Source organism: Cyprinodon tularosa, unplaced genomic scaffold (assembly GCF_016077235.1).
Source record: "Cyprinodon tularosa strain WSP-4 unplaced genomic scaffold, ASM1607723v1 ctg359, whole genome shotgun sequence".
Classification (NCBI taxonomy): Eukaryota; Metazoa; Chordata; class Actinopteri; order Cyprinodontiformes; family Cyprinodontidae; genus Cyprinodon; species Cyprinodon tularosa.
This window is the reverse complement of record NW_024039073.1, coordinates 1,321,700-1,338,292: the sequence shown is the minus strand read 5'-3', so window position 1 is coordinate 1,338,292 and position 16,593 is coordinate 1,321,700. Positions and strand designations below refer to the sequence as shown.

The window sequence follows — 16,593 nt, the reverse complement described above, 5'->3', positions numbered from 1 at the left end:
CAATGCAACAGAGAGTGACAGTTTCAAATGCAAATATGTCGCCTGATCATATATGGAATACATAACTCCATCCGATACCTTATTTTACATGAAAATGTAAAGTTGCTGATTTGGAGATACTTTGACATTGGCTTCTCTTCTTCCTATCTCCCTCTCCTGCCCTGCTCCAAGTTTTACTTTAAGTCACAGCTTCTTTAAATTAAGGGTGGATTCATTCTGATTTAAACCTATAAAACACATTAATTTATCCTGACAACTAATTGGAAAACACAGAGTAAAACTTCCGACTAATCTCTCCACATGGCCTCTTTGGTTCCGACCGTGAGCCAGTCCAATGACGGAAGCACTGACCCTCTGACGTCTCCAGCTGCAGATGAAGCTCATGTCCCCCCCTCCTGCAAGCGAGAATCATCCAGGTGTATAAAACGGGAGCAGAACTGAAGGCGAGCAAGAACAGACAGATAGAGGCAGCCTGGATCAGCAGAGGTGGTTCTACAAACAGCTGTTAAGGATCAGGAGCTGAAGACCCGAAGAAAACAACTTTCTGCAGAACAAATGTAAGAATTTTTATGTCTAGAAAAACTGTATCACTTTCTGCTTTTGCTCAAGTGAGAATTTGGAGAATACTTCTAATATAACTTGTTGGGTTTCACTGTATTTGAAATGTTCTTAATGGATTAAGGACACACTAGCCTATATATCCAGGACGAAGTGTGACATTTCTCCGCTTTCTTGTCAAATTGGCTCGCTGTTGTTCTTGCCGTGCGTAAATGCGCGCTAAATCTAGGATTATTATTGTTGTTTTTTGTCCGAATTAATTATCTCTAAAGTGTATTAGTAAACAATAACTCAACCTATCAAACAGTTTAATCTACGCTAGAAATCTTATATTTTGATAAATTCAGAACTATATCATTACGCCCCAAAAAGCCAAACAAACAAAAGAAAACAAAGAAATCTAAGTATGCACACGGTTTCTCAGCACATTTTTAGGTCAAAGTCTGGAATTTTAATCAAAAGCTTACATGGAAATTGATTCTTCACATATAACCGTCCATTTATGCTTTCACAGTACCGTGCGCAATTACGCTTAAGATGCGTTTATGTAACATCAGTACAAATTAACATAAAGTGAGCGAATTTAAAGCTTCTGTTGGTTTAACTGTTTTGATTAGTCAAAACTCTTCTTGTTTTATATTTTTCTTTTTTTTTACACCTTTTATTGGAATTGAACATCTTTTTTTTTTAGAGAAGGAAAAACTTAAAAACTTATAAATGACTCCATTATCATTCTCAGGTGTAAAGCGATGGTTCAACGGACCGGCCCTCACCTGCTTCTCCTAATAGCCCTGTGCAGTGTGTTATACTCCCGGACTCTGAGCCTACCTTACACATCAATGAGGTGAGTTCAAACATTCAATATTAGAGTTAAGTAGGCTATGCATGAAGAGACACGCAAGTATAAATATGTGATTCATAATTATTAGGCTTACAGTCATATCAGACACCAAATATCCAAGTTTTCAAGTAGCAGTTGCGCTCCGAAAAAAGAAAATTACAATCCACTGGACTTTGTATCCAAGTTTGAAGACGTTTCGGTTCCCATCCAGGAAGCTTTTTCAATTCAGAATGTCAGAAATAGCTTTGAGTTCGAGGTATATATGCTTTACCAGTATATAGCAGTTGCGCTCTGTTCCAGGAGAGATTTTACGCATATGAACTCAGAAAAACTCAAACTGCAAAAAGCAGATTTTGTGGGGAGTTGTTTTTTTTTTTTTTTCTCGTTTTTTTTTCCTTCTTTTTTTGGGTTTTGTTTGTTTTATTTACATATATAAAATGGGAGATTACATGTGTTTGGTTAATGTTTTGCACATTTTCAAGGAGCGCCAAATCAAACTTGATGCGGCAGGCTGACGCGAGTCTGTTTTCTGAACCAGATGTTCCGATGGAGCCAGTCTAAGTATCTTATAATGTGACCGCTCTGTGATTCTTTGCAGACCGACGAGGCATGCAGATGGTTTGTTCACCAGCGGATACAGCAAACTCCTGGGACAGCTGTCAGCGCGGAGGTACCTGGAGTCTCTGATCGGGAAGCGGGTCAGGTGGGTGTTTGTGCTATGGGGCGATGCCTTCCAGAACGAGGCAAGCGTGCCAATTTTTTAAAAGGGAAAACTGGTAGCTTCAAGCTTTGACGGGAGCTCGACGCTTGGAGTGAAATTTCATTAAATGTAATGTAATTAATCTTAATCTGATGGTCTGAAACAGAGACAATGAAATGTTTCTTTCGATTAGATTTATTTATATAGATTCAGAATATATTGTTGATATATATTCAGAAGTCTAGTATATAAATCCAAGAAGCTATAGGAATTAGATTTTGGACAAAAATATATACTGTGTTATATAAAAAGACGAAATGCTTTTTTAATTTAAATGGGGGAAAAAATCCCCAAAATATTCCAGATTATTTTACAATGGATTTAATAGTTAAAGAAAGTAAAGCAAAATATTCAAGAATGCAGCTCAGTCATAGGGTTTAAATATTAAAAAATCTCCTACTTTTCCAAAACACAGCATCTGTTTTCTTTATCAATCTGAAAAATAAGATCAGGATCAGGATTAGTTCAAGAACTAATTACTATGCAACATTCACTTTATACTGTATGATAGTTCTTCTATCTTTATCTTTACGCAGAAACATGCAAACATAATGCTTACATGACCAGCTGCAAGTAACTCTAAAATAAGGATTTTATCTCTGGGCAAAATATTAAATTTGACATTTAAAACAGCCAACGATGCTCTTATTTTGAAAATATAAAACATGTTGATGTTTAATAGTCCTTTTGAAGTTTTCTGATCCCAATTAGAAAGTGGAATTGCATTAATTGGCGAGAATAACGGTGCAAGGAAAAATGATTTTGTTATTGTTTTTTGTCTTATTGTGTTTAAAACGACAACGATAATTTAATTTCACTAAGGATTGTCCAATCCAACACAAGAGGACCAAATGACATTTGGGATGAAAAGATCTGACCTGCTCAATGATGCATTTTGTAATTGGTTAAACATTTTTAAAGGTTAATTTATGCCGTTCCAGCTTTCGTTTTCAAGCTTCCAATACAGCAAGGGTGAACTCAGACAGATGAACATGAGAATAAACCATAGTCTTTAACTGTGCACAGAAATCTGCTGCTATTTAAATTTTGCTGTTATTCTTCTGTTCAGCGATGACCTGATGGAGGAGCCGGTGAAGCGCCACTCAGATGCCATCTTCACAGACAACTACAGCCGCTTCCGGAAACAGATGGCGGTCAAGAAGTACCTAAACTCTGTCCTAACGGGGAAAAGAAGGTAGAAACCCCAAAACCTTTTATAATACTCAAGCACTGGTAGAGAAACTTAATATAAACTTGTTTGTGCACAGTTCAGTGCTATAGAATATGCAATGAAAGTAATAAATATGATTTTTTTAAACATGGATTCATATTTGTCTTGCATGTTTGCATATCTAAGACAATTCTTTACGACAGTGTCTAGACTGTAAGCTTAACATCATAATATAATGACTTTCCATCCTTACGCAAACAGCCTAGAAGATCCTGGAACCACCGAACCAGAGGAGTCCAGAGAAGAACCAAACACTTTCCAGGAGAGCTATGATGACATCAATGTAGACCATCTCCTTAACAACTTTCAGCTGGTGGGCACCTTCATGCTTTCTATCCACTTTGCTTTTTTCTCACATTAAGCATCAAGATTGCTTTATATATTTTTTTCATATAGCTGTAGTGCAAAATTATTCCGAGAATATTAATAAGACGTTCTTCCTTTCTTTTTTGGCAACAATTCAAACAATACCAAAATTTTTGAGCGATTTTTTTCTTATGTTTTTTACAAGAACTTTTGGTGTTATATCAAAAGTTTACCTGTTCGTCTTTAACATCCTTAAATTAGCCAATTTAATGTAAATTAACAGTCAGGGGAGAGTGTTATTGTCTTCTGCATTGAAAAAGGCTTCCTAGTATTACCAATTCTCTTAATTCTAGGTTGCCTCATAACATGTAGCATAATCTGCAGAACATTTTAAATGTAAATCCCTGTGGAAATTATAGCCTTGCTTTGCTTAATCTTAGAAAATTCAGGGACTATTTCGTATTAGGACAGAATTATTGATTCTTTTTTTTGTTGAATCACTAACCTTTTCCTTATTCTCATTTACAGCCACTTTGAGGAGGGGTCCGCGCTCCGATGAATACCTCAACTCATCCTATAAAATGCTACATACAAAAAATAAAATAAATGCAGTTTAAAAAAATGCACACACATAGTATTTAATGCAAAGGACATTGAGAGCGGGAATAATTAACAATGACGTATTTTTCGATGTGGCTGTTTATTTATCCATCTACACAGTATGTGTTTAAACTGTATATACACAGTATGTATTCAGGCAATGGTAATAGACTGCATACTACACTGAGCAACTGGTGTGTCTTTTGGTTGGTAAGAAGTTGCTACAGTGTGAAATGGAAGTTTGATGGAAGGGATATATTCTACCTTTGTTTTTAGGTTTCAATCTTCAAGTAACATCAAAATATTTTTTTCCCTAAAGCTTCTGAGAAGTTTGTACCATCAACATTAAAGTAAAAGTTTTTTTTATTTATGTTTTTTTTGTTTTTGTTTTAATGCACACAACATCCTTTTTTTCAGAGAGGATTCCCAAACTGCAAAGTTAAAAGTAAGTGGAATTTGGAGGCATTCGATTACTATGTCCTGATGTTAAGCAGGACAGAAAGTCCCATGATCTTTCATTTCTATTTTGAAAAAGAAAAAATATGAAAAGCACACATTTTGCCTTTATCATGAACTTGCTGTGCTTCCTGGTTCTCTTAAAATGTAAAAAAAAAGAAAGAGAATTCACTGGAGATGTATATACAGTTCTCCAGATTTATTCCCACTGATGGTTAGCAGCATGACATACAGAAACTTTAAAACAGAAGTGTGTTGCATATACAACAATAGTATGAAATGCATATTAAATTAACTTTGAAAGTAAATTGTTGGTGGTATAAGAATTTTGAACCTTAACTTTTAGTGACTGAAACTATTGTAACTATAATCTTTATTTTAAAAAACCTTAGCTACACATTTGGTTAAAAATGTGGTTAATTTGGTGCATTTTTCATATTCATGTAACATGTTTACCTATATGGTTTGTATTTGACCTGTTAAACAAACTCCACTATCAAAATTAGTGGTTACATTGATTAAATATTTTAATTGGCAGCTCAAAGACTAATTCTGTCTGAGATTTTAAAGAAAAAGCATTTTCCAAATTGTTTTAGAAAAACATTAAAAATAAGAATGTTTACGATCCAAGAAAAAAGTGCAGTTTTGTTGTTTTTATATGCAAAATTATAAAAATCATAGCCATAAGTCATTTGTTCTATTCATTTCTGTTGATGCATTTTCTGGTTTAATTGCTGAGTGTTTTCAGAGGGTAACTGTGTGATCTTTAGATTATAAAAAAGGAGACTAGAAGATTAAAGGAGGAGACTTTGAAAGGGTATAGATGCATTTAATCACTTTATAGTATTCAACATTTAGAGCAACGAGGTTTTCATTGTGCATAGAACTGCCTTCAACATATATAGTGATGTGGACACAACTGACTAAATAAAAGATGTTGGTTTATTTTTCAAGGCTGGGTTGTTTTGTCTTACTGTTTGATGAGGGGGTACAATGATTTACATTCACTTTTCCAACTGAGGCTAAGTTCATACATTTTCCAATTAATTCAATTCAATTCAGTTTATTTATATAGCGCCAAATTCACAACACATGTTATCCCAAGGCACTTTACAGTTCAACCAGATCATACAGTCAAATTGATACAAAGTTTTCTATCTAAGGAAAACCAGTTGATTGCATTGACTCATTGACTCAAATACAATCCCCCACACTAAGCATGCTTGTAGCGACAGTGGAGAGGAAAAACTCAATTTTAACAGGAAGAAACCTCCAGCAGAACCAGGCTCAGTGTGAGCGGCCATCTGCCGAGGTTGACTGGGGTTCAATGAGACAGAAGCAGAGACACAAAAAGCAGCTGTAAAAGGCGGCCCCGTCCAGGAAACACACAGCCAGGCAGACGAGCATGCCAGAGGACGAAGAGAGCACATCCACTCAGTCATGGTCAGAGAAACAGGACCACACTGGAAAACAAGCCGTTCTCCAGTATCTATAGGGTGTTGATGGAAGCAGCACAGCTGATGTTTCTTTCCAGGATGGCGTCACTGCCAAACAGGAACAGACGAGGCAAAGCTACTCTGAGGAAAAGCAGAGAGAGCAGAACGTTAGAGATTTAACTAACAGATTCTGCAGAATAGGAGAATAGAGAGAGAATGAAGCAGAATGATGAAATGGGGGTCCCTATGTCCTCCAAAAGTCTAAGCCTATAGCAGCATAACTATAGAGATAGCTCAGGATAACCTGAGCCACCCTAACTTTAAGCTTTATCAAAAAGGAAAGTTTTAAGCCTAGCCTTAAAAGTAGACAGGGTGTCTGCCTCACGGACTAAAACTGGTAGTTGGTTCCACAGGAGAGGAGCCTGATAACTAAAATATCTGCCTCCCATTCTACTTTTAGAAATTCTAGGAACCACTAGTAAACCTGCAGATTGAGAGCGAAGTGCTCTGTTAGGAACATAAGGAACAATCAGATCTCTGATATAAGATGGAGCTTGGCCATTTAAGGCTTTATAGGTCAGAAGGAGGATTTTAACTTCTATAACTTAACTTCTATAACTTCTTTAACTCTATTCTGGATTTAACAGGAAGCCAATGAAGAGAAGCCAGGACAGGAGAGATATGATCTCTCTTTTTAATTTTCATCAGAACTCTGGCTGCAGCATTTTGGATCAGCTGAAGGCTTTTAGCTACAGTTTGTGGACTTCCTGATAGTAAAGAATTACAATAGTCCAGCCTTGAAGTAACAAATGCATGGACTAGTTTCTCAGCATCACCCCTGGACAGGATATTTCTAATTTTTGCAATATTCCTCAGATGAAAGAAGGAAATTCAAGAAACCTCTTTGATATGGGATTTAAATGACAGGTCCTAGAAAAAAACAACACCAAGATTTGTTACTTTATTATCTGAAATCATTATCTGAAATCAGAAATGAAAAGTGATCCACTTACGCAACAATAAAACAATGCTTGACACCTATTGAAGCTGTGAATGAAACTCTTCACATTATTTATTTCATAATCAGCAAAACCTTTCTGAGCTTCTGCTGATCTTGTTCACTCAAAGGTCAAACGCTCTGACCTCTTCCATGGAGACACACAGAGGATGACAACACATTTGGATATACGAGTGGAATATTTTTTTTAACTCTTCTCTGGAGGCAGTTGTAGGATATCACATTAAAGAAGATACCCCTGGTTTTGTATTTAGTTTTACAATACAACCGCATCAGAGCTCATTGTTAAAAGAAATAGATTAAAATATACTAATGTCAATATAATATACTGGATTCCTCTCTTGATTAAATAAAAAAAAACTCAAACACTCAAATCTGTGAACATACCGGGTATATATCCTACATTTATTTTGATGACCATTATTTGCTCCAAAATACAGCTGTATTACATTGGCTTTAACCTTAAGATATTAAGGTGTATAATATGGTGTATTTGTTGTCAGAATACCTTCAAAAGGCTATTGGTTTGGAGAAATGTTTTAAAATGTCCAGTTTATTTAATCAAAATTAGGTCATGCACGATCAGCAGTGGTAAAGTTGGCCAACAAATCTTTTGCCCATAGTTGAAAACTGTAAAAGGGAAATAAAACTGAAAAGAAAACAAAAGCGAGTGGTTTGTCATGGACTGTGACTGTACCGAGAAAGCCTTTATTTCAGCACCATGGACAGAGACAACTGCCTATTAAACTAAGGCTCTATCCAAATGCTGAAAACTGCACACCTAGATTATTTTGTTCCTTCAACATTTCTGTGCTCATAAACACTATTCAGGGGAGGAAAGGAACTGTTGTGCTCACAGACTTCATTACCTAGTGGACAAACACAAGAATGATGCTGGTCAAATTGGTACCACAGCCTTCTGGGAAAAGTAGTTATAAAAATGTACTGAACAGCTCAAACTCTTTATTATAAAACCTCAAACATATAGAACGCACATATACATGTTTCAGTCTAAGCAGATGTCACAAAATGAAATAATATATTTCTGTTATACTCCATGAGGTGGCCAGTGCCTATATAAGCTGTCAGGGAAAGGATTATGGGCAGTCATATGGCTCATTGCAGCAACTATGGACATCAGGATGGAAACAGTTACAGAAGTTATTACCATGACTGTGAGTCTGATGTACGTTTCCTCAAAGGAGAGCCATAAAAATGTTTTAGACATGCACAAGGCCAAGGCAAGTTTACTCATATATCAGTAGCAAGATAATTAAAATTTCTGTGTATGGGGAAAATAAAGAAGAGTATACTGCAGTGTCCTTTACACCTTAATGGCAGTAAATTACATTGTTGGGACAGAAACTATGCAGCAGATTGAGAGAAAATAAGATTGCCATACAATCAGTGCCACCCGGATCCTCTGATCACCAACATATTTATAATGAAGGTAAAGTGTCTGGCCCAAGGAAACGACAGGGAAGGATGGAGGGAGGGTTGAAATCATGTTTACATTCAAAGTTCTCCTTTCAAGCCACCCTACCTTCAGGTTTTGATAAGCATTATAAACTGGATCCATGAAATGGAAATATTAACTTTTTCCCTACGTCTCCAGGAGGGGAAAGTAGAAAGAGTTTGGGAAAAATGAAACATTTACACAAAGATTAATAACAAAATGCTTTTGCGAGCTTAAAAATATATATGCCTCTTGTGTCTGCTAGGTGTATGCGTGGCTCATGGGTTAAATGTGTTATTTATTTGTATTTTTGTGATTCAGAACAATAATGCAGTGTAAAATACATTGTTCCATATATTGTATGTGTGCTCTAGCCTTTACTTGTTTGTGTTTGTCCTTGCTCAAAAACTAAAAATAAAGTTAAGAAATAATACTTACATTCAAAGTTAATCAGTCACAAAGGGACTCATTGAATATTGTGGCCCTGGATTTATATTCAGCATGTTTGTATGAATACAAACATGCAAAGCACCTTTTTAGATATTTTTAATTAAATCGATATTTTAAAACCATACTTAATTATTTTGTTTTAATTAAAAAATATATAGTAATTCATACTGCTCTGTCACATTAAATTCCAAAAGAAAATAAACCCAAAGATATGTCTGATATTTATGATAACTTGTCAAAATTTTAAAAGGTTAAAAAAATACTTTTCAGTACCTTTTATAATTCAGATGCCCCCAGATTAAATGACATTTTTGGTTTTACCTTTACTTTTAAATGAAAGATAAACAGATAAATGGGGAAAAATGCACAGTTTGAACCAAGAGGTTAATTTATGTCTTTATTATTCTTCGGCTCTTGTCTTTTGATACAATTAAGACCGTCAGATTTTTTTTTAAATATGTCAGCCATCTGTCGTCCTTATCAATAACAATGCATTAAAGAACAACAGGGTTTGTGATTAAATAATTTCTAACTGAAATGCTGTTAATTATAAAATCAAACATGTGAAAAACTGCAGACTTCTCTTTAATAACAAATGACAACACTATCTCTAATGATTAAACTGCCACAGCTTTACAAATCAGTCCAACATCACGCCTCTGCTCACCCTTAGCTGGTCTTCACAGTTTTATTGAGAGGACCTTATTTGATGTGACGCAGGTCTGGTTTGTCTGGTGTAAATACTTCTGTGATGTTTTAAGGTGTAAAAGTTGTGGCTGTGAGAGCTGTTTTCATGAGTCACACTAGAAGATGATTTTTCACAGCTGTGATCTGTCAGGTGAAGAAAGGAAATGCATACTCCTCTCTTTGCAATCTGCTAAAATTCTACGTCAGGGTTATAACATGTTGCAATTGTACATGACATGTCTGTTTTGCTTTATTTAGCTCTGAAGAAGCTACTTGCTTCAGTTTTTGATGTTACACTGGTGATGAAAGATGGAAAGTTAAACTGTGGTTTATTTAATCTCCCCTCATGTTGGGCACCAGTATTTAAAATCCAGTTGTGTCAAGAAGGATACAGGAAGGGTTGTGTCAGAGAGAGGGAGTAGCTTCAATCAACAGTAGAGGAAAAAATGGCAGAAAATGTATCACAGGTAACAAAAAAATAATTAATACATAGGTTCCAAAACAAAAGCAGGGAAAATGATAACTGGCAGAAGGAGAAGAAAGGGGGTTTGGCATAAAGGACTTAATAATATACTTTTTAAAATACAAAAGCTTAATATAGGTGTTGGGAGCTGGAGAAATCCCATCTTTCTCCAGCAGAGTCCGCCGTGGATCCTCTGAGGGAGCCTCCTGCACAGCTGCAGCTCGTCAAAGATCATCAGAGGATCCACTATATAAGCTGTCTTCAGACCTTGCCTCAACGCGGCAGTGTTGTTCCAGTTGGTCAGCGCTAAAGCCTAGATCCTCAGTGTATCTCCATGACTTTGAATCCAGTCTGGATTCTAACTACTGTCTCTGTTTTCCAGGAAACCCGTGCCTCCTCCGTGAAAACTCTGGAGGAGCTAACCTGCCGAGCCGACCCTCTGAGCCAAACCCTGAAGATTCACAGAGAACCCCCAAGCAGCTCTGGACTAGAGCTGGAAATCCAAGCCAAGGTCTGCTCAAGCTAAGACGCGAGACGCTGAAGCAGCAAACGGACTCTGCTGACAAACTCTTCTCCAGAACCAACAGTGACTCTCCCAAGGTTAACCTCAAGAACCCTCAAGGTACCATCAGTGAACCTGTGGAAATCAAACCCTGTCAGCAGTCACTAACAGTGCTGTCTCTCACGCAGACTCCGGTGAACCAGTATCCAGGCCCGAACCAGAATCAGTACATTCTGTGTGCTTTGTGCTTTAATAAACTGTTCAACTTTTCATCCTTGTGTCCGTCAGTGGTGTTCTGCATAACTGGGTCTCCTTCAGTGAACCCATCATGACAATAGGGAAACAAGGGAACTGTGGGGAGGTTGAGAAAATAGAGCATTTCATCTTGGAACATCTTGGATATGAACATTTGTATCTTTGTTAATGTGTAGCACTTCACGACCAATAGAAATGACTTGCATGTGTAAAACACGAGAATAACGACTGACATGTATGGAGTCCTGACCAACATGATGGAGCATCCATTCATCCAACATCAATGTCTGACCTCATAAATAAAGCAAAGAAAGACCTAATACACTAATGGTAAACCTTGCAGTAGCAAACAGAGGACCAATATCACAGTAAGTATAGTGTAAGTATATATGAAAATTAAATTTTCTTAAATCCTAATAAAAATATTTTTCAAACGAGAATATAAGAAGCTTCAATTCTTAAATTGTTTTAACAAAAAATTTAGTTCTTGTGTTTTAGTTTAATAAAAAGAATTGCAAATTCAAACTACATTTTAAGCTCTCACATAAATATTTGGGAGTTTAAACCTTAAACCTGAAAGATGTTTGAAATTCTTTGCAATAAGAAAATACAAATATAAAGAGATTAGAACTCCTTTGATTACACAAATGAACAGTTTCCCACAAATTAACAATGCAGATATACAACCATATATATATATATATATATATATATATATATATATATATATATATATAAACACCATCAGGAAGACTGTACATTTATAATGTGCATCCTCCTACTGAACATTCATGATTACTGGCTACTTTGTGGAGAGGCTCCACTCATTAAATATCATCACCGCTGATCTTAATGGAGCAAACAGAGTAAAAATAGAAGAGAGAAAAGCTGCTGCCTTTTAATACCATGCACTGACTATGTGTCTGTGTTTCTTTTGAGAAAACTCAATCGATAATTCTGCTAAAGACATCATTGAATGTAAAAACTCTCAAATAAAGGGAACCTCATTAGTTAACACCAAATACACCAATACATTCAATGCTGACCCTTTCTTAGATCAGTCTGTTTTCAAAGGAAAAGAAAGTTTGTATGCTGAGTCACACATACAATTAAGGCCCTAAAAAGGGTTCAAAAACACTTTTCTTTTTACTATTGTTTTTGGTTCACTGGTTAGCTTTTACTCCAAGAGCAAAGCACTGAATGAAGGCATTATGCACTGGCTAAATATACTGCGAGTGTATGAATTCATGTGGAACCAACTTGCTCACTAAAACGTTTGAAACAGGGAAAAAAGCCAAATGCTAAAAGGCTCAAAGGGTCATGAGGTCACTGACAGCAGAATGACATATCTGGCTCTGTGCGCCAAAACACAGGCAGAGATGAGGATAGAAATCCAATTAAAATGCCTTGTCTGGATTTAACTATAGCTTCATTTAACAGTGTCACAGTTTAGCACTTTTTCACACTGTTAGCTAAAAGAATGAAATTATAAACAAAATGAATGGAAACCCGCTTTTGGAACATCAACTCTTCAAGTCCATCAAGTTTGTTGTTTTTGTTTGTTTGTTTACTCCGCTGACCATCTAAAGCAGGGGTTAAATTCAAGAAGCAGGTTTAACAAACTGATTAAAAATCCACAACTCTAAATTGATCTAGCCTGAAGTTAGGAACTCTGAGTTTTCGGGTTTTACAACAGCTGCTATGAATTAGTTCAGTCAACTCCAAGTAGAACCAATCAGAGTTCAACACGTGCGTTACAAAAGCCATTATCAGTGGCTCCCCGATTTGACGAGTCACCATGACAACAGGCAACAGGAAGTGACTAATTCACCCCACTGGAACTAGAGATTTTAATACAGAAATAAAAGACCAATCACACTCCTGGACAGAACTATAATAATACATTTTCTAAATTACATTTTTGCAGCACAATTTCATAAAATAAAAAAAATAATAATAATACTAGTAAGAATTAAAGATATAGTGGAGGATGTTCTTTTTCTGGGTGCATCATCAAAATAAGTGGTCCTCCTAATTGTCAATAATTCTTATGATATGTTTACGTAAGGCCGTCCCACATGCTTCTCGCCATTTTTACTTACTGGTGGTGAGTCAGACATAGTGGAAAAATTGCAAATCTTCTTTTGGAATGTAAGCTTGTACGAGCAATGCAAACTTCAGATAATAAAGTAAAAAATCTTGGTGTCGTTTTTGTTTAGGACCTGTCATTTAAATCCCATATCAAAGAAGCTTCTAGAATTTCCTTCTTTCATCTGAGAAATATTGCAAAAATTAGAAATATCCTGTCCAGGGTTGATGCTGAGAAACTAGTCCATGCATTTGTTACTTCAAGGCTGGACTATTGTAATTCTTTACTATCAGGAAGTCCACAAACTGTAGTTAAAAAGCCTTCAGCTGATCCAAAATGCTGCAGCCAGAGTTCTGATGAAGATTAAAAAGAGAGATCATATCTCTCCTGTCCTGGCTTCTCTTCATTGGATTCCTGTTAAATCCAGAATAGAATTTAAAATCCTCCTTCTGACATATAAAGCCTTAAATGGCTAAGCTCCATCTGATATCAGATATCTGATTGTTCCTTATGTTCCTAACAGAGCACTTCGCTCTCAATCTGCAGGATTACTAGTGGTTCCTAGAATTTCTAAAAATAGAATGGGAGGCAGATCTTTTAGTTATCAGGCTCCTCTCCTGTGGAACCAACTACCAGTTTTAGACACCCTGTCTACTTTTAAGGCTAGGCTTAAAACTTTCCTTTTTGATAAAGCTTATAGTTAGAGTGGCTCAGGTTATCTTGAGCTATCTCTATAGTTATGCTGCTATAGGTTTAGACTTCTGGAGGACATAGGGACCCCCATTTCATCATCCTGCTTCATTCTCTCTCTGTTCTCCTATTTTGCAGAATCTGTTAGTTCAATCTCTAACGTTCTGCTCTCTCTGCTTTTACTCAGAGTAGCTTTGCCTTGTCTGTTCCTGTTTGGCTGTGACCCCATCCTGGAGAGAAACATCAGCTGGGCTGCTTCCATCAACACCCGTGTTTATAGATGCTGGAGATCTGCGTGTTTTCCAGTGTAGTCCTGTTTCTCTGACCGTGACTGGCTGGATGTGCTCTCTTCGTCCTCAGCAGATGGTCGCTCACACTGAGCCTGGTTCTGCTGGAGGTTTCTTCCTGTTAAAAGGGAGTTTTTCCTCTCCACTGTCGCTACAAGAATGCTTAGTGTGGGGGATTGTATTCGAGTCAATGAGTAAATGCAATCAACTGGTTTTCCTTAAATAGAAAACTTTGAATCAATTTGACTGTATGATCTGGTTGAACTATAAAGTGCCTTGAGATGACTTGTGTTGTGAATTTTTGCGCTATATAAATAAACTGAATTGAAAATTGAAAGTCACGCAGGACGCCATATTGGCAATGCTCTGAGAGTCTGCACACCTCTGTAATAAAGTTATCAATGGTTTCACCAGGTTGTTGATATAAGCCGTTAAATCTGGCTCTCTCGTAAATGACGTTGTGTTTGCCAATAAAATGCTCACCTAAAGCTTTGGTCAGTTCGTCATATTTCTTCCTTTTGGCTTCCTCCAACGTTACTGAGTTCATCCAGTCATCACTTTTCTCCCCTATTATGTAGAGCAGCGAGTTAATCTGAAATTCATCTTCTTTCTCTGATAAACCCTAAGCTATCCTGAATCGCTCGAATCATTGTAGCCACTGAGTCCAACTGTTTGGCTCATCAAAGTTAAAACTGCCCAAAGAACGAGAAAGATGGTGATCCATCTTTCTCGTTCTGCCCTTTCTTCAAAGCGAGTAGACGGGTTAGCAACTTGCTTGCTTCTCTACTGGTGCAGCCAAACTTTCACTGACGAAATAATGTCAGGAATCCAGTTTGTGTGGTCTGTTTTGTGTCTGTCTCTCCCTCCACCCCCAGGTGGCGCCCTGTCATTGTTGGTCCTCCCTGCACACCTGCGGCTCTTTGGATCATTATCTGGAGGAGTACTTAAGCAGTGGACTGTCACTACGACAAGGCCAGAGTGTTTGCCAGTTTTGGGTACTCTAGCCATGCTTAGATTAGCTGACTCTAACCTGAGTCTTTGTTTCTCTGAGTCTAACTGAGTCTTTGTCTCTCTGAGCTTTAACCTTGTTTTTTGTCTTTGCCTCTCGGCAGGAAGTCACCCTGCAAACTGGATCGTTTGAGCTTCACATTGAGCAGGGGATGCAAACCGGATGTTTGGGCCTTCTTCCTCTGAAAGGATTGTTTGAGCTTCACACTGAGCAGGGGATAAATCTCCACATGTACCATTCAAGTTGCCCTGGAAATCTAAGTGACAGTCCGCTCCATTGCTCCTCCTGGTCCAAAGAATATTTACCTGTCCACTCTTCAACGTGTCCCTTCTTCTCTGGATCAACCCACACTTACTGGATTCAAAGTGAGAGAAGAAACCCCAACAAACATGAGTCCCTCACTAGCATTATCTTTACGGCATCCAAGATTCCCACAGTCCCTGAACTAATCATTGTCATATCCTCTCCAGACTTCCTACTTCCTGCTCACCAGTTCTTTTGAGTTCCAGATTACTCCCTTATACCTTTTCCTCAATAAACCAATTAAACCTTTGCCTTGCTCTCTGAGTGGTTCTCGGCATCTTTTGGTCAGACCTTTAAACACACCATGAAAGATAAAAGTTTTTCTATTCCTCTCGCTCTCACCTCCGTCTCTCTGTCGACTCTTCCTTCTTTCCGGATACTTGTCACCAACTTCTGACACCATGTACAATGTTGTGTGAGTAGAAATCATCATAGAAAAAGTTGACCATGACACCAGTGTGGATTCCCGTTCAAGAGCTGTATTTTATTCTTCACTTATCCAAACCACTCAGATGTTATCATCCCAATAAATGCTCATTATTTTCTATCATCAGTCCCATAGAATGGCTTCAGAATGTGCCAGTAGGCTTAATAGGTTGTTATCACCGAATTAATCCTAATTGTAGTAGTCCGTCCACTAAGGCACAAGGACAAAGGCATATAAAAAAGTATTTTCTATTTATTTCCACAAAAATTCTTCACAAAAGGACTTACATCAAATCTCAAGAAATATACCAAAATGTGCCCAAAGGAAATTAACTAAGACATACCTAACTCAGGATAACAAACCAAAAAAACTGACCTCACACAATGAACACACAAGGGGATTTATACAGGAAGGCTAGCCTACCCAAACGAGGAGGGGTGGGAGATGAGACAAAGACAAACAATCCATGTAGCATCCTGTAAAAATAAATAAATAAACAAACAAACCAAAAACAAATAAATCCTATATCCTGTCAATTGAGTCTTTGCCTTCCAAACTCAAAGACTTGGAACTCATCACCAAAGAATTGTCTGCATTTTTAAAGGGGGTTTAAATGATTTTTTTACTTGTTAATAATTGTACAGAAAGTTAGAAATGAATTCTGTTATTCCACTTTTGATTAAATGTAGATAAAACACTGTTTTTGTGGGGCAACTAGGCCACTATTAACGGTGCTCTACCTTAATTTAATATATGATTTTTCCTTTGT

At 37.0% G+C, this 16,593-nt stretch overlaps 1 protein-coding gene across 1 annotated transcript; it reads left to right on the top strand.

Annotated features, from left to right (window-relative positions):
- The first annotated feature begins 401 nt into the window (after window positions 1-401).
- LOC119790231 (vasoactive intestinal peptide) lies at window positions 402-4,914 on the top strand. Its single transcript, XM_038295685.1, has 6 exons — window positions 402-557; window positions 1,298-1,402; window positions 1,998-2,102; window positions 3,229-3,354; window positions 3,592-3,703; window positions 4,225-4,914. Coding segments are annotated over exons 1-6 (459 nt in total). The 5' UTR covers window positions 402-555; the 3' UTR covers window positions 4,234-4,914.
- Window positions 4,915-16,593: the final 11,679 nt, after the last annotated feature.